Source organism: Thamnophis sirtalis, unplaced genomic scaffold (genome assembly GCF_051295495.1).
Source record: "Thamnophis sirtalis isolate CommonGarterSnake01/CBP01778 unplaced genomic scaffold, rThaSir2_p1.2 scaffold_4, whole genome shotgun sequence".
Taxonomy (NCBI): Eukaryota; Metazoa; Chordata; class Lepidosauria; order Squamata; family Natricidae; genus Thamnophis; species Thamnophis sirtalis.
In genome coordinates, this window is record NW_028261384.1 from 74,407,312 (window position 1) to 74,430,772 (window position 23,461).

At 39.4% G+C, this 23,461-nt stretch overlaps 1 protein-coding gene across 6 annotated transcripts in view; it reads left to right on the forward strand.

Moving 5' to 3' along the window:
- HECW1 (HECT, C2 and WW domain containing E3 ubiquitin protein ligase 1) overlaps positions 1–23,461 on the forward strand; it is a 274,097-nt gene that overhangs the window by 237,033 nt on the left and 13,603 nt on the right. For all 6 annotated transcript variants that reach the window (XM_087713122.1, XM_087713121.1, XM_087713124.1 and 3 more), the window contains 5 exons: positions 817–937; positions 8,221–8,334; positions 9,601–9,753; positions 11,981–12,079; positions 13,641–13,770. In XM_087713122.1, the coding sequence (XP_087569248.1) occupies positions 817–937; positions 8,221–8,334; positions 9,601–9,753; positions 11,981–12,079; positions 13,641–13,770 (617 nt within the window). The remainder of the gene's footprint in view (positions 1–816; positions 938–8,220; positions 8,335–9,600; positions 9,754–11,980; positions 12,080–13,640; positions 13,771–23,461) is intronic.

The following is a 23,461-nucleotide window of genomic DNA, read 5'->3' on the forward strand; positions in this document are numbered from 1 at the left end:
GTAAAATATTCTGCATCAATCTTTGAATCTGGTATCATTTAATAATGCCAAATGGTGCTAAATTTAAGTCAGATAAAATTAAATTCTTTGCTATATATAACATACATACATATATTAGAGAATTTGGTAACATGTTCTGAGTTGTTTAAAGGTACAGCATTTAAAGATAGAGAGGATAAATTAATGTGGAATATGCATATGGATGGTTGCTGGTCAAAATGCCTTGTTTCTTTCATCAGTAGTAGTATACCTTTAAAGAATAATCATTGGAGAGAAATATTGTCTTTATGGTGTGGTTTTCAAGAGTTATTTAGCTAGTTGTTTCCACTATGGAAAATAACATGTTCTGCTATAAACGTAGTTAGTCTCATTTAACTGGTGTTTCTTATATTTTTAATTATTTATGACATGATGACACTATATTATATAATTCCTTGTCCCATCTTAAAGTCACTGATCAATATCCTGTTGACTCAGTAGAATTACAGTAAGACAAAGGCACAGAAGTGGCATGGAAGGACCCAGATATGTGCAAATCTCATCTATTTTTTTTCCTAAGTGCAGGTGCTGATTGAGATAGGTGACCTTTTCACAAAAGCTCATCTACACCCTTATCTGTAGTCTCAGTTGATTACATGAAACCTTCTAAATAGCTGAATGATACCCATATGCTATAAATGTGAAATAAAAAGTTTTGCCTTTTAAATATAAAGATTATGCTAGGAGATCATTAATGAATCAGATCATTGTTAACAAGTATTAGTTCAAGCCAGTGGTTGCAAATTATAAGTTCTTTCTTATGTTTGTACTCATCAGGCTTGCAGCGGGCCAGTGCAAGAGCACCTTCTCCTTACAGGAGAGACTTTGAAGCCAAACTTCGCAACTTTTATCGAAAGCTAGAAGCAAAAGGATATGGCCAGGGTCCAGGTAAAATTAAGTGAGTAGTTATTCATGATTCTATATATTATTTATTTAAATAATTTACAAATATGAATGTTTTTATAAAGGAATCCACTTGGAAAAAATTTCAGTTCTGCAAAGCAGAAAAATACAAAGGACAATTAGCAAAATGTAAATGTAATCTAAATGCAAATAGTGATAATTGTGAAGCCAGTATATAGTAAAGTAAGAAAATCTGTTTTTCATGTAACTTGTCATATTTTTTGTGGAGAGCTAAGCAATACACACTTTGGAAAATAAAATAAAAGCAAAGGCGTTCTTTGAGAACAAAGATTAGTGTCAGCCTCTACTTCACTTGCTTGCCATTGGCTGCCTTAGTAATGGGAAGGGTGGGGCTTGTGATATTTGGGGGAGGAATCGCTAGGTGCTGGAGCAATTAGCAATTTAATGGGTTTATATGCCTCCCAATCCCGGGAGGGACTCAGGGCAGCTTACAAGTACGAATAAAATAAAATAACATACAGGGGGAGAACATAAAACAATACAAACATTTTAAAAACACAATATACATCCGGTTTAATTGGGGGTTGACCTGATTTGAGTCAGCAACCCCAGGCCTGCCGGAACAGCCAGGTTTTGGTGGCTTTTTGGAAGGCTGCAAGGGTGAGGAGGGTCCGGATCTCTGTTGGTAACTCGTTCCACAGAGCCGGAGCAGCAACAGAAAAGGCTCTCCTCCGAGTGGTCGCCAGCCGGCATTGTCCAGCAGACGGCACCCGGAGGAGGCCTAACCTGTGAGTTCTTATCGGACGTTGGGAGGTGTGTAGCAGGAGACGGTCTCTCAGATATCCAGGTCCAGTGCCATGTACGGCTTTAAAGGTAATTACCAGCACTTTGTAGCGCGTCCGGAGACTAATAGGGAGCCAGTGCAGCTCGCGGAGGATAGGTGTAACACGGGTGTACCGAGGTACCCCTGATATCGCTCGCGCGGCTGCATTCTGGACCAACTGCAGTCTCCGAACACTCTTCAAGGGCAGCCCCATGTAGAGTGCGTTGCAGTAGTCGAGCCTTGAGGAGGAGTTATCATGAAGGGAGTTTGGTTCTCACCATCTTCTGCGCATGTTGATGGCTCATGTTTAGGCTTGATCAGGTCAAAAGTCTCTGCATACCAACTGAATGAGGCCAGTTGAAGATGCACCCCACATGACACCTTGGGGAGCTGCAGACTGGACATTGGGTTAGGATAACTGGGGGAAGGACCCTGGGTAAATGTTTGATATGTACACATTCACGCCTTTTTGCTTCAGCTCTTGCTTTTCTTTAGCTGTTTTCATTTCATGTCCAGTAAATGTACCTTTATATCTAATCAAATAGAGTTGTGGGTTTTCTTTCTTGGATACTGAATGAGGCACGCCTGATATTAAGCATGATCTCTCTTTGCACTCATCATGGAATTAAAAGCTTCCGTGGGGGGGGGGGGGTGCATCAACATGTCTAACCCCTGCAGCGACCAGGAGCACATGGGGGCTGCTGGATCCTCTCCTCCCTTGGAAACAAAGTGGATGGCTGAACTGAATCTGGAAGAAAAATCAGTCCAACTCAGATGGTCACTGGGAGTGGGACAGATGAATGATCCTGAGAAGATGTTGGCAGGGGTTACAACCACCCAATGCTGGTGACCAGAGGCTTCCTGGCAGGAAGCCAAAAAAGAGGATCTCATGATGACCAGTGCTTTACATCTTTTACAAGAGGCCTGGGGGAATCGCCATTTCCATGAAGGTCATGCTGAAAAGGAGATTGGAATTGCCGAGTAGCAGAGGGGGGAGCAGACGCCCTGGCTAACCCCAAATCGACCCTGGGAGTTGCTACAGGAGCCAGGCAGGATGGAGGAGTTCCAGCCGCAGCAGCAGTTCAAACTCCACCAAGAGGGGAGGTAGCCCCATGAAGGTGTCGAAAACAAAGATTCCTCCTCTTGGAGTAAAGTTCGGGAGAGATCCCAAAACTGGGGGTTTTTTTGGTTCAAGTTTGGAATTACATGCAAGACTATGGAGAGGATTTCCCATCAGAGGTTGCCAAAGTGAGAAGTGTTACGATGGCATTGGAGGGCAAAGCAGCTGAGTGGATGGTGGCTCTACATAACATGATTTCCCCCAGCTGAGGGATTACAACGTGTTTATATCAGCCCTGAGGGCACGCTTTGATGATCCCCTCACAAATCGGAAGGCAAGAACCAGGATGAAAACCTTAACCCAGGGAAGGAGGTCGGTGGCAGAGTACACTCAGGAGTTTTGTGAGCTGTCTGTGCATATGCGGGGGTGGTCCCAGGAGACATTGATGGACAGCTACATGGATGCCTTAACGATGATGTGTACCAGAGCTGTGTGAACAGGGGGGTCCCCCGCGACCTGCAACACTGGTATGTGCTGGCAGCTGATGTGGAAATTGACATAGCCAGAAATCGATACTGTGGAGGCAACAGCTGGAACAAAACAAAAAATACCCCAAAAGAGGCACCAAGAGCAGAAAAAAGGGAGTCAGCAACCAAGCCCAAATCAACAGCATGTTTCCGATGTGGAAAGGAAAGGCATCAAGCTGCCGACTGCTACTCCACGTTTGGCCCAAAACCAACTTTGGCTGGAGGGAAGAAACCCGACAAGCAGAGAGGGAAACGCCACGAAACAAACCTGAAAGGCCTGGAAGTCGCTGATCAACATGTCTAACCCCTTCCTCCAGGCCAGGAGGAGAAGGAAACCCCCCTTTCTTTAGGAGAAAGTGAAATGGATTTCGATGACCACCCCATGGTAAGACCTCTGGTGGGCCCCATCACCATCCCAGTAGAACTAAAAGTACACTTGACCAGTGCCCAGGGAAAGGTGCTGGCCCTTTTAGATTTTGGCTAAACCAGATGTGTAATTAGCCCTGAGGTGGTGCAAAAATGGGTTTAAGACTGAGAACTATGAAAGTACCCATTGCCTTTTGCCAGTTGGATGGGTCAGTTGCTGGGGGGGGATTTTGTAACTGAACAAGTGGAGATGTGGATGGGGGACCACCAAGAATCCTTGAGTTTCGTCATGGCGCCAGGGATGGAATGACCCCTCATACTGGGATTGCGTTGGCTACGGAAATGGAACCCTCAGATGAACTGGCAGAAGGGGTGACTATGCATCCATTCAGCCAAGCCAACAGAGGAGGAAGGGAAGACTTCCCACCTAGCCAGAGTTGTAACAGACCTGGCAGCATTGTCATATGAAAAAATTGAGGGGGAGGAAAAAATTCCGAAAGAATATTGGGACCTCAAAGAGGCTTTCAGCGAAAGGGCTTCCAACAAGCTCTCCCCACCCCCCACCACACTACCAATTGCAGCATAGAAATCTTCCCAGGGGAGAAACTCTCTAAACCACAGATTTACTCAATGGCCCCATGCGAACTAGAGGAATTACGCAACTTCATTGATAAAAACTTAAAAAGGGGATTCATCCAGTCTGTTTGTCTTATTTCGAGAAGATAAGAAGGATGGCTGTCTTCGCTTATATGTGAACTACAAAAACTTGAACGCCATTTGCATGGAAAACGTGTACCCTTTACCCCTCATGAAGGACATGTTAGCGCACTTGGCAAAGGGGAAATTTTTCATTAAATTAGATTTAAGGGAGACCTACTATAGAGTCTGAATAAAGGAAGAAGATGAGTGGAAGACTGCTTTCAACTGCCCTCTGGGGTGATTCCAGTTTAGAGTACTCCCATTCGGACTGCAGGGAGCACCAGGTATAAGGGGCTTGATGACATCTTTGTCTACACATAAACCCTAGAGGAACACGTAAAACTGGTGCGCTCAGTCTTGAAAAAACTCTGAGCCACTGAACTTTATGCTAAATTATCTGTGAATTTCACCAGAAGAAAATTGACTATTTGGGGTACCACATTTCTCGTGAGGGTATTGAAATGGATCCAGAGAAAATCCGGGCTGTTACAAAATCCCCCCCCCTCCCCGCACCCACAAGCAGCTACAAAGTTTTTTGGGATTTGCCAATTTTTACTGCCAATTTATTCCCTCATTCACTAGCATTGCACTGCCAATTACAAACCTCCTAAAGTTAAAGGGAGAAGCAAAGCCAAGGCCTAGTAAGCCCTTGAAGTGGACTATGGAATGTCAAGCAGCCTTTGAGAAATTGAAATGGCTGTTCACAACTGAACCAGTTTTAAAACACCTTGACATGGATGCACCATTTGTAGTCCAAGCAGATGCCAATAACGTGGCCGTGGGGGGAATGTTACTTCAAATGAATGCAGATGGGAATCTGCAAGCTTGCACCTACACCTCCCAAAAATTAATGGAAACAGAAAGGAGTTGGGCAATTTGGAAGAAAGAAGCTTTTGCAGTCTGATGGGCCTTACTAACTTGACGACATTTCCTCGAGGGAGCTAAGCACCCATTTGCGATATGGACTGATCATAAAAACCTTGAAGCATTAAAAACCCCATGGAAATTGTCGCCTAAACAGGTTCGCTGGCCACAGCATTTTAACCAATTTCACTTTACACTGAAATACCTCCTGGAGGGAAGAATTTTATGGTTGATGCCTTGTCCAGACTACCCCAGTACAATAGTGCCAGGTCAGTGATGATTCATCCTGTCATTCCCACCTGTCTAGCAGCTCCGGTGGTCACCAGAAGTTAGGGGAAAGTGGATTTGGAGGTGCCCACTGATTTGACGAAAAGGCTGAGGGAAAGCCTTGCATCTGATGAGTGGTTCAAGTTAGACTCCAATGAGTGCACCATGCAGGATGGCCTTGCGTGGGTAGGAGCTAAGCTTTATGTTCCTGCTAGTCTAAAAAGTGTTGTCCTCCAACAGGCCCATGACTCAAAAATGGCTGGGTATTTTGGTTTCATAAAAACATTATATTTGGTTAAAAGACAGCTCTGGTGGCCTTCTCTGAAAAAAGATATAGAATCCTACATTGCTAGTTGTCTTGTTTTGCTGCAGCAAAGGACTACTTCAAAATGTTGCCTGACCTGGTGCACCATGGAAGGAGATATCGATGGATTTTATTGTCAAGTTACCAGAAAGCCTTGAAAATACAGTCATCTGGGTGATCAGAGATTTGTTCTCCAAGCAAGTGCATTTTGTGCCCTGCTCCAAGATTCCATCGGCAAAAACACTGGCTAAACTGTTTATTTTACGTGTGTATAGGTTACATGGAGTTCCTGAATGCATTATTTCAGATAGTGGGGGGTTCAATTCACCTGCCTCTTCTGGAAGGAGTTCCTGAAGTTAATAGGCTCTGCTCAGGGACTCCGCCCACCATCTCCAGACAAATGGAACTTATGAAAGGGCTAACTCAGTTCTAGAGCAGTATCTTAGGTGCTATGTCAATTATCAACAAGATAATTGGGTTGATCTCTTGCCCTATGCAGAAGTAGAGAACAACAATTCGGTACGTAGCAGTACTAGAATGACTCCTTTTAAAGTAGTGTTTGACCAGGATTTTGTACCTATTTCTGAATTGCCTCAAGAGAAACCACAGAACCTATCTTTGTCTGAGTAGAGTGATCAGCTTCAACATGTCTGGCCTATAACTCATAAAGCCTTAGATGAGGCTCACCAGGCACATAAAAGACAATCTGATAAAAAAGGTCGAAGCCAAAAGAATACCAGCTTGGGGATAGGGTATTCTTGTCCACTAAGTTTCTTCAGACTACCCAGAAATTGAAGAAACTTGGCCCTAAATATGTGGGGCTTTTCCCCATTGTTAAAATTGTGAATCCTGTCACAGTGCAATTCAAATTACCAAAAATCCTTAGGAGAATCCATCCCGTGTTACATATCAACTTACTGAAACCGGTACATACATCTTTAATGCGATCACCTCAACCCCCACCCCATTACCTTCCTTATTGAAAGGGAACAACATTTTGAGGTTAAGGAGATCCTGGATTCCAGGAAACATAAGGGAAAAATACAGTATTTGATGGCCTGGAAACATTTCCCTCCATCCCATGCTGAGTGGGTGAATAAGTCCAATGTCAAAGCTCCCAAACTCTTGCAAAAGTTCCATTCTAGGTATCCTGATAAACCCTAATTGTGATGTATATATGTTTTATTGTTGTTGTTGTTTGTTTTATCTTTTTCTCCAGGGTTGATGTCCTTTCTGCAGGAGGGCCAAATGTCAGCCTCTACTTTGCTTGCTTGCTATCGGCTGCCATAGTAACGGGGAGAGTGGGGCTTGTGGTATTTGGGGGGGGAATTGCTAGGTGCTGGAGGAGTTATCATGAAGGGAGTTTGGTCTCACCATCTTCTGCACATGCTGATGGCTCGTGTTTAGGCTTGGTCAAGGTCAACAGTTTCTGCATACCAACTGAATGAGGCCACATGACACCTTGGGAGCTGCAGACTGGACATTGGGTTGGGGTAACTTGGGGGAGGGTCCTGGGTAAATGTTTGATATATGCACGTTTGCGCCTTTTTTGCTTCAGATCTTGCTTTCTTTGGCTGTTTTTTTCATGTCCAGGAAAAGTACCTTTATCTCTAATCAAATGGAGTTGGGGAGTTCTCTTTCTTGGATACTGAATGAGGCACGCCTGACAATTAGGCAGACAGGGTGTGAGCCCCTTCTTTGGTTGGGAGGGAGATGAAACCCTCCAAATCTCATCTCCCACTGGCATGCACTGTCCAAGGAGTTTCAGCTTGATTTCGCATCACTCCTTTTCTAATCTAGGACTAAATAAGCTACAGAGACCAGTTCCTCACCACTAAACCAACCATTTGCCTAGCAGACCAAACAATGCATTGCTAATTTAGAACACCATTTTCTGGGCGGACAAGAGCTAAACATTGCTTGAGAATTATGGTCAGTTCTTTTGAATTTACCCAATCACAAAAAATAGCTTTAATGTTAGAAGTCATGGAGAATCAAATTTTAGAAGATACAATAAAGGTTTATACATGTTATTATACTTGAGCAAATAAAATTATTGGCATTAAAAATATAAATAAATTTTCAGCTTATTAATTTGTTATAAAATTCCAGAGCTAAGACATCATCACTAAAAATCTATTTTGTGATTATTTAGCAGCACAGTTCTAACAGGGAAGATTGTATAATTTTAGAATTATAATTCTCTGCTGATATACTGATAGACTGTATAACTTTGTTTTATTTACAAATGGATCATTTACAGATGGGTCAAATTGTATGCCAAAACTCTTTCAACAATATTGAAGCAACTTATTGCAGAAGAGAATTTTATACTTAATTAATTACTGCAATAACAATAGTTGGGTAATCCAATTTACATAATTACTTCTCATTCACCCCACTCCAGATTAATAATAAGGCGTGACCACTTGCTGGAAGGCACTTTTAATCAAGTGATGACTTACTCACGGAAGGAGCTCCAAAGAAATAAACTCTATGTTACATTTGTTGGAGAAGAAGGGTAAGGAGTCGCAAAATGTGAGCAAAAGCATTTTTTCTGTTATTTTACATGGATTAAATTTACAATGGAATAGGTTATACAAAATAACTGACAAGAATTAAATCCAAATAGTGCATTTTTAGCATCATAATATCATTGCATTATGGTAGAAAAAGTCAGGATGGATTAATCAAAAGAGCAACCTTGATATCAGCACAGAACAAATGTGAAATTGGTATAGTAGCACCTATCTTCCTTATTATTTCAAATGAAGGACAGTATATATGGATATAATGAGTCCCGCCCATAAAAATAGCATCTTACAGAACTTGCCAGTAATTGCGTAGTCAGTAAGAATTTACAAATGAATTAACGACTCCTTGATATGACTTAGTCAAATATTTACAATGGAATTAACTTCTTGAACTAAGGTTGGCTTAAGAGGTACATTTTTTTCTAAGGATTTGTTCCCTAATATTTAAATGTTTCTACTTATTATGAAATAAAGGGTCCTTATTAGTTAGAATCAGGCTAAAATTATGTTAATAATGAAAGAAGAATAATAGTTGGTAAGAATTTATATAATTATATATACTGTATGTATAAAATTATAATATATATTAGACTTGGACAAATCATTCTAGGAAATACTTCTTTGCCAGAGGAAGAGCCTTGAAGACAATCGCAAATCACAAAATACTTCACATTTTTGGCATTTGTTTAAAAAAAGCATAAATAACATTCCATCCAATGGTATTATAAGTGATGTTATGTCATTTTTTTCAGATGAGATGAAAATATCATTTAATGTAAGGATGTAAAATAATTCAGTAGAGATAAAAAGCAGCAGAAAAAGTATTATAAACATACATTTCTGAATGTTTATAATAATTTTTCTTTAATAATAATGTAATTATTTTTGCTGCTACATAAATTTCATAAATTGCAGTGACTATTAGCTAAAAGATTTTGGTGGAGAGGTGTCTCTCTGCTGATTCTCCCCACCCTTCCAGTAGGTAGGTAAAAAAAACCAGTAATTTGGAAAATGTGAGTATGTGAAATGCAACTTAATTTTAAGTTACATTTTAAACAACTTTATATTTACTTTGGATTTCAAAGCAATTTGGAGAGGTACATTTACAGCATTAATTCTCAATCAAAATTAAAATCCAGTCACAAAACCTGTATAAAATGTCTAACTGTTTAACATGGATAAAGAGGCAGAACCAGCAATTTGTCATGAAACATATGATTAGTAAGTGTCATTCCTTGTGCATTTTTCCCCAGCTTGGATTACAGTGGCCCATCCCGGGAATTCTTCTTCCTTCTTTCTCAGGAGCTTTTCAATCCTTATTATGGCCTGTTTGAGTATTCAGCCAATGATACTTACACAGTACAGATCAGCCCCATGTCAGCATTTGTAGAAAATCACCTGGAATGGTAAGCTATTTAGTTAAGAATACATGTCATAGTAATTCTCTTTTTTTAAAAAAAATCAAATAAACTATACATTTTTTATTCTCAAGTATAATATTTTATAAATTACAATATTATCTTTCTTCATATGAGATTCTGTCACAGTATTAGACCTACAGTAAGGCAGCTAAAACTGAGAATCCAATATTAACAAAACCTTGGGGAAATAATTACTCAGTCAGATTTAATTGTTAATATAAGAGCCAGGTTTAATCATGACAGAATTACTTTAATGAAAGAAGTAAAGTACAACCTAGTAACTTATTTGACAGACAGGAAAGCTACAATGATACATCTGGTTGAAGGATTCAGAAAAAGTGGAAAGAAGGAAACAAGAACAGTGCACCATAATTATATTGTTTTATATTTTATTGTATTATAATAACTGATTTTTCATACTCCAGAAAATGTGTTCTTAGATATCTTGACAGTCAAATTCTCAAGAAAGATAATTTCTTCCTTTGGTCTTAGAGAGCACGGGTGAATTAAAGACAAAGCATTGAATACAGTCATAAATATATATTTTTTGCATGTTTAACTTTTTTTCTTGGTATATTTAACATTATTGATATGGTACTCAGTTATATAAGTAAAATAGTGTTAAAACTTTTTTTTTTAAAGTTAAGAGGCTTTTTCTGCCATACTAAACTTACAGACTCCATGTCAGCACAGAACTAGATTGATGAAATAGCGGCTTGTGTCAAAATGTTACTAAACTGAATAGAAAACTGTGCTTATAAGATTAAAGAATTTGTTTCATTCATAACCACAATTAGAATACTCTAACTGTCATATTAAAATATTCAACATAAATTCTCTATTAGTCATTTAGGTCCTAGAATTTTCTATTGAATTAAAGTTCAAATCAAAACTCTCATTTTCTCTCATAATACCTGGCCATGTTATTGCCCTGCAAAGACTGGAGATGATCCTATTAGGACTCTGGTTTTCCTTGGGCATGATTATTATTTTAGCCAGTTAGGTGGCAGCACTTACCAGAATGTGGCTAATCTCAAAATGTTAGCAAGATCAGACCTGATTAGGACTTGGAGCTGTAAATTAAACTGAGAGAACTAAAACATTCAAAAGAAGGCAGTATCCAAACACTTACATATTATTGCCACAAAAGTTCTACTTCTGGCTGTTAAATTATATACATTTAACTTATGTGTCCCTTGTGAAAGAAATAGGAATAGCTAAAAAATACCTAATTCTGAAATCATTAGCATTGTAAGTAAAAATTCTCCCAGCTCACAAACAAACAAAACATTATTTGCAGAGAGGTAATTGCCTGGGTTTCCAATTAAAGTAGGATTAGGTATCATATAATGAGAAGGATGTCTTCCTCTGATGCCTTAAAAACGCATTATCAGAAGACAGCTCTGGGCTATGTGACCAAGTTATCCAGCTACTGTATAGATTTCAATGCCCAGAAACACAGGTTGAATAAATATTGCATTCATTTCCTGCAAACTGCTTGTGTTTCAGGCATCAGCTGGGAAGGAAATTTATGAAGGAAGGTTTCAAAATAGAAACTCTGACTTCCCTACATTCTTAACTAGATAGTTGAAATAGTTAGTGTAATGGTTAATGTACATACCTGGAACCCAGGAGTTTGTGAGTTCTAGTTTTGCCTTAGGCATAAAAAAATAAGTGATTGACTTTGGCCAGTTACTCAGCCCAACTCACCTGATAGGGTTGACGTTGTAAGGAAGACAAGAGGAGAAAAGAGTACTGGTATATTTGCCATTTTGTTGAATATGAAAAGAAAGGGTGGGATAAATATTTTTTTAAAAGCCAACATATTAAAATCAAAAGAACAAGAAATCCACATTATTTTCCTTCCATTTCAATAATGTACATTGTTTATCTCTTATTCTTTCCACTGGAAAAGTACATTGTGGTTTTAGCATGGCATTTAATTTATTAGTTTATTTAATTCATATAATATGTAATAATAAATATATGCCTTTATAATACAGTTGTATCACATTGTAAGGAAGAAAATTGTTTAGAAAATCAATTTGGATCACATGAAATGAATCCTATGATAAAATCACCAATACAGTTTTTACATGTTGGTTAAATGCTTTGATTGCTATTACATATATTACATTATTTTCAAATAGAAAAAAAGGAATAAACTATTTCAAAAATTACACATCCCTCATTATGTATGTTTTTGGTTCAGGTTCCGATTTAGTGGTCGTATCCTTGGTCTTGCTCTTATTCATCAGTATCTACTTGATGCTTTCTTCACAAGACCATTCTACAAAGCATTGTTAAGGCTGTGAGTATTTACAGACTCAGTGGAAGAAACCATTATGACATTTCTTAATCTCTTGGCAAGATGGAATAAGTGGGATTTTAAAGAGAGTTTTTATTTATTAATTTATTCATTCATTCAGTTTATACAGCCACCTATTCAGTACATGTCTCAAGTCAGTACACATCAATAAATTGCAGTTATATGCATGTAAAAATGACAAAAGTAAATATAAAGACATAAAGTGCCAAGAAAAATTCATTCATGTCAGTTTCTGACCTAGTGCCCTGGGGAAGTCTTAAAGGCTTTTTGAAAGGCAGGCAGAATTGGGATCAACCCAACCTCATAGAAGACGCTACTCCAAATGGTGATGCTATTGGCACCAGAGAAGTTGTTTCCTCTGGGTCCTACCAGATGACATTGTTTAAGCAATCTAGAGCATGCTGATCCTTTTAGAACTTACCAGCTGAATGAAAATAATTAAAAATAGATGGTCCCACAAATAGTTTAGCATGAGATTCTCTGTAGATAAGAACCAGTTCCTTAGATTGCATTCAAAATCTCACTAGTAATCAGAATAACTTGTGAAATGGTCTCCTAATTACTCATGCCACTATATTTTGGACCAGTTGCATTTTATAAGTGGCTATCAAGGAAGGACCATATAAAGTGCATTTCAATAATCCAATTATGAGGTGACCAGAGCAGGTACATCTATGAGCAAGGTCTCCCAATCAGAAAACAGGCAAACTGGTGTGCAAGTTAAAGCTATACAAAGGCTGTCCAACCCAGTTGTTCAAATGAGACAAAGAGTTTAGAACCCCCAAATTGCACATCAGATTGTTTGGGACAGTTCAACCCTATCCATACTTATGTATGATGCATTCATATACATGGCAATATTTAGGTATGGGAATGGGGGAAACCTTGAATTCAATAGGACACATCTGAATTTATTTCCCTAAAATATATTTTTTTAAAACATATTTTTATTATCCTTTTATTTTATATGTTAACAATGAAATATTTTGAATTACTGCTTTTTAAGAAAATCTGTATAGTACAGTTTTGTATGAATAAAAAGTCCAATAACACTTCATGATCAAAAGAGAACAATATCAAGCATGAATCAAGAAGTTGTAACTCATTCTAATAATATTAAGAAAATAAATATCTAATCACACTAAATCTAGCAGAGGATTTCCTTTCTTAACCAACTAGATCACAGGTGTCAAACTCGATCACATCACATGACGTATCATGATGTATCATGATGTTTCTTGCCTTTGCAGAGCAGGGTTTGGTGTGGCCTGCACATGATGCATCCGGCCCACGGGTTGCCAGTTTGACATCCCTGAACTAGAAGATCCCTAGGAAGCTGATACAGAATAATGCAGTAAATTCTTTGTTCAGTGGTAGTGAAATGCTGATTCTTCATATTCCAAATTTTACTACCACTGAATAGAGATACAATGCTTAGCTATGGTTGCAGGTAGCTAATGAGAGTTAAAGTTTGAACTGAGGCTACTATTTAATATTTTACTATTTGAAACTTAAACATAATTTATTATCTATTGTCAATCAGGCCATGTGACCTTAGTGATATGGAATATCTGGATGAGGAATTCCACCAAAGTTTACAATGGATGAAAGACAACATCATTACTGATATTCTGGATCTCACTTTCACAGTGAATGAGGAAGTGTTTGGACAGGTAACTTAATATGAGTATTACAAGTTAGAAATTAGGAGTCATAAACATTTCAAATTAGGAAGAAAGCTTAACTGGAGACCAGTTATTAAAAGGATAGGAGGCAGTGGTGGGTTTCAATTTTTTTAGAACCTATTCTGTAGGTGTGGTCTGTTTTGTGGGAGTGGCTTGGCGGTCATGTGACCGGGTGGGAGTGGCTTGAGGGTCATGTGACCAGGTGGGAGTGGCTTGGCAGTCATGTGACTGGGTAGGAGTGGCCAAGTCGATGTCACTGAATTCTTTGTCCCAATGATTGACCTACAAAAAGAAGATATAAAAAAGGAAATTTATTATTTTGTGCACTTACTACTTAAATAGGAATAAAATAAATACACAAAACAATAAAAGAGCTAGTTACAGAAGGAAGATGACTGTCCTTGCCAGTCTTCAACATCACTGACCACCTTGCTCCAATGAATGGCCTGCACAAAGAAGAGAAAGAAAGGAAGAGTTTAATTGCATGCACTACATTAAGGATGAAACCAGCACACTAAACAATAAAACAGCTACTTACAGAGGAAAGATGACTGTCCTTGCCGGTCTTCAACACCACCACCTCACCACCTTGCTCCAATAACCTGCACACATAAATTGTTGTTAGGCTTCCGGGCTCCAGAAAAGTTGCACTTTTCTTGGTCTTCACTCATGGATCCTCAGCCGTGTGATGGTGTGCTCTGAGCCACTTTTTGACTGTAGCAATTGGGTCCCATCTCTTATCAGGCATGCCAACAACGCTTATCGTCATCAGTTAGGTGGGTTCTTTGCTATGAATATGTGAGGTTCATGTTTGAGAACCCACTTTCCGCCTCTGCGGAACTAACTACAATTGTCCTGACAATATCTCTAGCTTTTTTGATACTGTCAGGAATTTTGTAGGTTTTTGGATCTTTGATCACATTTTCCAAAAAATATCTGTAGTCATTCAAATCAATTTCATGATTAAACATTTCTCCAAATTGAATCAATAGCAATATAGCAATAGCAATAGCAGTAGACTTATATACCGCTTCATAGGCCTTTCAGGCCTCTCTAAGCGGTTTACAGAGAGTCAGCATATTGCCCCCAACAATCTGGGTCCTCATTTTACCCACCTCGGAAGGATGGAAGGCTGAGTCAACCCTGAGCCGGTGAGATTTGAACCGCTGACCTGCTGATCTAGCAGTAGCCTGCAGTGCTGCATTTAACCACTGCGCCACCTTGGCGCAGTGGTTAAATGAATCAATCAATCCTGCCTCTGCTTCTGCCCATAGTACGACTACATCTTCAATGTTCCAGTAATGCAACTCCAAATATGTGAGAAATTGTAATTTGTTTCCGTCTGGCAATTGTCTACCTGTTTTTAGATGGTCGCAATCCATCAGCCTTTTCTTCAAATTGATGATGATGCTTGCCAAAAGATTTTCACGAGGAATGGCAATAAATTGTTGATTTGGAACTAATTTTATGTTTTTCAAGGCTTCTGAATCTAGCATTCCATAAGCCTTTTTTTCATATGGACTCTTTCCCCGTCTAAGCATTTCAAATGCTTTAATTGATCGCGATACCAATTTTTCTGCCTTGATGATATCTGTGTTTCTCCCTTGCAGGGCATTTGACAGAATAGAAATCTCATTTAGAATATCAATCATTGGGGCCAAATCATTCAAAAAATTAAAAATTTCAAAACAGGAAGCCATGCCTGGGAATCTTTCATTGCCCAGAAAAAACTGATGTAGCGCTGGATAAGCGCGCTACATAGCTATGGTTGACCTTAAACTACAGGCAGCCCCTCTTGGTCCTAAAACTCTGCTGCCAATCTTCACAATTTCAATGCCCAGTTGTTCAGAGATTGGGAAAAGTTCATTCTGTCTCTTGCAGAATTTATGGAAAGTGGTGTGTATCTTGTCAAGGAATATCTTGAAGTGGTTCACTTGTTTGATTTCTTTTATCATATCATCCAGCACAAGTTGGAGACGGTGGTTCAAGCAGTGCTAGATTACAATGTTTGGGAAGTATTGAGCTATTCTGGTGCTGAGTCCAGATTTTCTCCCAAGCATAACGCTGGCACCATCGGAGCAGAATGTATTAAATTATTCTGCAGATATTTGGTGGTAAACCCAACTTTACTTAAGCTTTTCATCACTGTAGAACACATGGTCTCCATATCTTGTTTCTCCAATTCCAACAGCTCAACAAAAATGGTTGCTCCTGTTGTTTACTGTTTACTATTCTCTCTACAAATAAGGTGTGCTTTTGATTGAAAATGTTCCTTCAATTTTTTTCTGAGAGATGACTGCTGATTCTCCTTAGTTGTCCCTGCTGTCACAATCTGGAAATTTTTCCACTCTCTAGAAACATGAATACCTTTCTCTAATGAGAACATGGGTTTCGCACAGTACTCACAACCTAACTTTTTGTTGGATTCTTCCAGTCCATCATACTTCTCCTTGAAGTTTCTGTATTGCTGCAAACTCCAGCAGTCAGGAGGTTTTGGAACTTCAGTGGAGGAAATGGACTTGCTGCTTTCTCCAACTTCAAGTGGTGCTGGTGATGGTGGTGCTGGCACTTGTGGTACTGGTGACTGTTGTGGATCAGCTGATTGTTCCTCTCTTGGTTTTTTGGAGAAGAAAGCAGTCATACTCTGTTGCCTCTTCTTCATCATGTTAAATAAAACTAACTGCAAAAGAAATAAAACAATATTGGACTTGATTGTGGTTGTAAGCTGAGGACTATAGGTAACAGAAGGAACCTCGGTTTTCACCCAACAATGTACAGTCTTTTCAGGAAGGATGGCCCCCAACAAACAGGAAAGATATAGTTTTTTATCATCTAAGAAGTTAGATGAAGAAGAATGAATGTCATAGGTAGATTCACAGAGCAATACAGATTTCTTTTTCTGAAATTTCTTCTTCAGTTAAAAAAACAGGAATATATGAATTAGGTTCAGTACTTAGGACAGACCAAGTAGCTATTCAAGAGTTCGTGGTGTCATGGTTAGAAGCAATGGTAAATAAACATATGGATTTAAAACCAGAAATATTTTGTTGGATACTTCAAAGGGAATACAATACATATTTGATTTTACACATATAACAGCTGCTGGAATTGTTTTTCCATAGAAGCGGAAAAACAAAGATATGAAAATGAATAAATATTAGAATGTGCAGGAATGAATAAATTGACAAGAAGGCTTCGAATACTTTTTCACATGGGATTTGTTTTATCAATGGCTAATTAACAGAAACAGAAGTAATAAATCTAAAAGTATGGAAAAAAACATCAATTATGTAAGGAAAGGTAACTAAAATTTATAAGCAAATATTATTAATACTTGATCATTATTAATGTGTAGATAACTGCGGGACATTACACACACACACACACACACACACACACACACACACACACACACACACACAATGACAGCACCAGGAAAATACCAAAAGAATAACAGTTTTCCCCCAAAAGACTACAGATGAAACCAATTATTCCCCTAACCCTAAAGACAGGAAAGACAAAGCCACTGGAATAAAAACCATCAAGGCATTGTGGGAAGTTATAAAGGACAGTGCCAGAAAGTTCATAGAACAGAAACTACAAAAAACAGTGGTTTCCCCTTTAAGAAAACACCAGACCAAAACACCAGCTGAAAGGTAAATTTTAAGAACACCTATTAAGACAAAGGCTAAAAATAGCTCACCTGGAACTCCCCCTTTCCTGTTTCCTGGCAGAACTAACCCCCAGAATAGGAAAGACAAAAGACCTGGGACCAAGATTAACCAAGGAAAACAAGAAAATAAAAGCAGGGAAATCAGAAACCATCAAAACCCATCAAACTGCAGGAGCTCACAAAGCAGCACGAAACTCAATATATGAAAACAGCCATGGAGTCACATAAAAGGTTATTGCTGCAAGAAGCAACCGCCTCACAATTACCTCAAAAACAAGGTATTACACAGAAACACAATCTCGCAAAGCTCGCATAAATTTTATGTGCCTCAAAGTGACTGCTTTTATATGGGCAGGTTGGTGCAAGGAAACTTTGTGAGATTTTGTGTATTTATTTCTGTAATGAATTCACTACAGAAACACACAAAATCTCACAAACCGTTCACCAAACTGCTCACTTAAAAGCAACATATTGCATTACAAATAAAATATTTCCAAAAAGCAATAACATTTATTATAAAAAAAATGTTCTGAAAGCAATAAATAATAAGAACATTCCCTAAAAACAATTTAAAAACATTATGTAAACAATAAATAAAAAAAATTCCCTAAAAACAATTAAAAAACATATTCTATAAACAATAAATAAAAAGAATATTCCCTAAAAACAATTTTAAAAAACATATTCTATAAACAATAAATAAAAAACATTCCCTAAAAACAATTAAAAAAACATTTTCTGAAAACAATAAATAAAATATCCTTAAAAAAACATTAAAAGCATAAAGAAAAAAAACCCAGTAGCTTACCATCAGGCAGAATCAGCTGCTCTTCGATGTGAAGGATGCAGGCAGCAGGCAGGTGACCAGGCAGCAGGTAAGCTGGACTGAGGGACACAGGGACAAGCTAGTCAGCTAGACCCACCTGGCATGGAGCCGAGGCAGCTTACAAGCTAGGCAAGGCTGGGGACTGGGTGGATGGGGTGGCAAGAAAGGCCTCAGCCAAGCGCCATGCGATCCTGTGCTCTAGGCAAGGCTCCAGCTAGCTTCCTGCCACCACCCCCATGCGAAACCGCCGGCCGAGCGCCACTTGATCCTTGCTTTTAAGTGTGCAGGTTGGTAAATGGTTTGCGAGATTTTGTGTGTTTCTGTAGTGAATTCATTACAGAAATAAACACACAAAATCTCACAAAGCTGCCGTGCACCAACCTGCCCATATAAAAGTGGCAGCTTTTCTATGGGCAGGCCAGGTTGGTGCAAGGCAGTTTTGCGAGTGTCAGCTTGTAAAGCCTTTCCATGACTATTATCAAGTTGGAATGAAAAGGGAGGGAGAATTCCATGCATACCTTCAACCAGAGTTGGATCTCAAATTTCTACAGCAGGCGTGTGAGGTGCAAAGTTCACAGCTTGCTGCAGCACCTCGTTGGTGGATGTGACTTATGACACAGACTGAGAGGAGGGGGGACACAAGGCTAAAGATCGGAGGCCATTAATTGGAAATCAGTTTCGGTTCTGCAGAAGAACATGCCAGAATGTTGATCCTAATAAATGACTGGATTTCTTTTGAACCTAAATTAATTAGGTCATCTTTTGGAAACTTCACAGAGAGCCGAAACTGACTTTTAAAATCTGTCAAGATTTCTGGGTTTCCTGAATCCTGGGCTCTCCAATCACTTCCCAATATTTGGGGTGCTTGGAGGGAAAATCAGGCAACCATGACTGAAGAGAGAAACTGATTACATCTGGAGTAATGCGGCTAGCTCCAGACATCAAAGTTCCAGACATCCAAACTGCTATGCCTTTCCCAGCGGTATTTATGCAGTTAATATGAGGTGCGGCACAAGCACCTCTATAAGGGGATCCTCGTCTACTTGGATGACATCGTCATCTACACTGAGACCATGGACAACCACATATCCCTGGTCCACCAAGTACTGAAAAAAACTTCTGGCAGCCAACCTGTACGTCAAGGCATCAAAATGTGAATTCCACCGTGCACGGTTAGACTACCTCGGTTATCGAGTGTCAAATGAGGGAATAGAGATGGACCCAGCCAAAGTACAAGCCGTACTAGGTTGGCAACCCCCTCACAGCCGCAGACATCTACAAAGTTTCCTAGGGTTCGTGAACTTCTACAGGCAATTCAACCCCTCCTTTGCAAAGATTGCCAAACCCCTGAGAGACCTCATGAAGACAGGGAGCCCGGGACAACCTCTACAGTGGGACCTAACCTGCCAAGAGGCGTTCGAAACACTAAAACAAATGTTTGCAAAGGAGCCGGTGCTAAAGCATCCTGACCCCGAGCAACCCTTTGTGATCCAGGCAGACATGGCAGTGGGAGCAATGCTACTGCAAAGAAACAACCAAGGAAGCCTACACCTCCCACAAGCTCACAGACACAGAGAGATGATGGGCCGCATGGGAAAAGGAGGCTTTCGTGGTGAGATGGGCACTGCTAACCTGGAGACAACTGTTGGAAGGGGCCATAAACTGTTCGAAGTCTGGATTGACCACAAAAATCTGGAGGCACTCAGCACCCATTGGAAACTATCACCCAAACATGGGCTCAATACTTCAACCATTTCAATTTTGTATTAAAGCACATTCCAGAGGGGAGGAACTTTCTAGTTAGACCAACCAGCAAGCGACCTAACCACGAGACTCAAAACCGATCTCAAACTTCTACAGCAGGCGTGTGAGGTGCAAAGTTCACAGCTTGCTGCAGCACCTTGTTGGTGGATGTGATTTATGACACAGACTGAGGAGAGGAGAGACATAAAGATAAGAGGCTATTAACCGAAAATCAGTTTCAGCTCCGCAGAAGAACATGCCAAAATGTTAATCCTAATAAATGACTGGATTTCTTTGAACTTTGATCAATGACCAGCAAGTCAGTGAGCAGTGGGCAGGTAGGTAGACAGGGCAAGCATGGTGCAGACGGGCGGGGTGAGTGAGTGTGCAGTGACTGGGCGGGGGGGGTAAGCGGGCAGGGGGGGAAGGCCAGGGAAGGGGCTGTTCCGGTACTGTGCCTCCAGAAGGAAAATTCTTTAAACAGGTACGGGCATACTTTACCGTACCGGCTGAAACCCATCTCTGATAGGAGAACAACAAACAGCAAGTACAGTATTATAAAATAAGAATAGACAAGTACTGTGTTCATTTGCTTAATTGTCTTTACAATCATCACTGGGATTATTTATGTCAGGATCAGAGGTGGTATTCAGCAGGCTCTGGCCAGATCTGGAGAACTGATAGCAGAAATTTTGAATAGTTCGGAGAAGCAGTAAATACCACCTCTTACTGGCCTTACCCCCATCTAATTCTCTGCCTCCCAAAACCCAACTGATTGAGAGGAAATGGGGATTTTGCAGTAAACTTCCCCTAGAGTGGGGTAGGAATGGAGATTTTAAAGTATCCTTCTCCTGCCACACCCATCATGTTACACCATGCCCACCATGCAATGCCCTCGGAACCAATAGTAAAAAAAAATTGAATCCCACCACTGGTCAGGATTTGGGTTTTTTGTTATAAAGTTTTTCATTTTTTTCATTTTCATATCATATAATGACATGTATACTATAACATAGTCAACATCATATTGTATTATTAAATGTGTAAATTGATTCATCTTATCATCAACTCCCAAAGACAATTGGCTCTTCTGCTCTCCATACATCATATTTGTACCTTATCCATCGCTTTCTTCCCCCTTTCTCCTCCCCCTCCCTACCTCCTTTCTTCCGTCTGTCATCCTTCCCTTCTCCACTTCCCCTTCCTCTCTCCTTCTTTTCTCTCCCCTTTCCACTCCTCACTTCTCTCCTCCTCTCCCCCCACTTGCCCTTTCTCCTCTATTTCCCACTCTTCATCTCATTTACTTGGTGGATTTCAGCTTCTGAGCAAGCTCCATTTTATGTTGATGGTATTTATAATTCTTTTTTAATATACATATTTAATTTAAACATGAATTCTCCTTTTTAAAAAAATTAGAACAAAATAGAACAAAAAAGTGTGTGTGTGTGTGTGTGTGTGAGTGTGTGTGTGTATGTGTATGTATGTATGCATGTATGTATACACACACACACACACACACATAAATACATACATATAGTCCAGTGGTGGGTTTCAAAAATTGTTCGAACCTACTCTCTGGGTGTGGCCTATTTTGTGGGAGTGGCTTGCCACCCATGTGACCGGATGGGAGTGGCTTGCCGCCCATGTGACGGGATATGAAGATGCCGACGACACTTGTCAGAACCACCTTAAATTACCTCACACACAGCACTGGCATGCATAAGAATATGATGTAAACTTGTTTTTTAAAAGGCATCTTTGGTTTGCGTTAAAACAACTTCAACACACGCAATGTTCTGATTGCACCACAAACGCAGTAGTCATCCTTACCTTTCACAGAGGCACTGAGTTTTATAAATATGAGCATGATAGTGTAGAATAATCATATCCAAGGACCAGTGGTGGGTTTCAAAAAAAATTGGAGCCTCTTCTGTGGGTGTGGCCTGCTTTCCAGGTCCACTGGTGGGACCTCTTCTAACCGATTCGGTAGATTTGACGAACCGGTTCTACCGAATAGGTGCGAACTGATAGGAACCCACCTCTGATATAGTCATTAACACACACACACCAAGCCTAATTTTGGCTGAGATGTAGACCTGGCTACAATTCCCAGCTATTCTCATCATTATCTTTATATAATTATACATCCTTACATGCCCCCCCAGTTAGTGATTCTGTCTTTACATCTCAATAATTTCCCATTGCAGGTGTATTTCATGTTCCTTCTCCATTTTCCATATCTTAGTTTACATTACCCTTAATTGTTTATAAATGACAATCCTTGCTGCTCAATGTTCATTACAATTTCCTTAATCTATTATGTAGAATAACAGCGGTAAACATTTACTTTATTCATCATCTTAAAAATTCTATATATGTCCATGTTTCATATATTTTAACCCATGCTTAGTTGTTCTTCTATTGTCAAATTCAGTCAATTCACAACTCAGTTTAATTATCATGTATGAAAGTGAATCATAAACCTCTGCTTTACAACTTCCCCATATCAGTATTATATTAATCCATTTTCCATATATTTTAACCTTTGTTTAATTATCTTTCCATTATTATATTCAACCAATTAGCAACTCCATTTTATTGTCATATTTAGTAATAAAACCCCTTATCTTAGCTTTATATTTTCCCATATAAAAGTTTCTAGTTGTCTTATTTTTTCCTAGTAAGCCTTTTGTCCCACTTCTCTGTTCCTGTCTTCTCTCTTTTCTTTGTTTTGACACATCCACTCTCTTAAATTTTCCCCAGGCCACCATCAAAAGAATACTTTATATTTCTCTTTGTTGGGGTAAAACCTCCTACTTCAATTTTCCTTATGCCACTAACAACCTCAACCTCTTTTGTCTGCTTTTTATTCCCTTTTGTTGGGACACCTCCTCTTTTTACAGTTTTTCCCTATACCATGGCCAAGACTAATTGGAGTCTTGAGAGAGTCTCAAGAGTTTTTTCTCTGCTTTTTATTTCCCTCCATTTCTACCCCTTCGTTGTCTTGCCCCCCTTCTTCTTTGAATTCTTCTTTAGATATATGCTTCTCTGGGTTCAGAATTCTATTTAGGCTTGATTTTAATAATTTATGCATATTTTTTATAATTTCATGTAATTCTTCAAATTCCCAGCTTTCCACGATGTCCAATTCCAAAGTTACAGTTAGTTATACAGTTCTTGTTTCAGAGTTCTGATCCACCTTAAATTTATCTACTTCAGCTGCTGTGGGGAAGAGGAATGGGAGCCATTTTTGTCTTTTGTTCTTCCTTAATGTCAAGTTCCAAAATTGCGGTTTGTTATACAAGTCTTATTTTGAGGTTCTGGTCCACCTTAAATTTAATTCAATTACTGTGAGACCGGAAGATAAGCCAGGGCCATCTTAATCTTTTGCAGAGGAAAAAAAAGGACGAAAGGGGGGGGGGAAACCCTTGCATTTC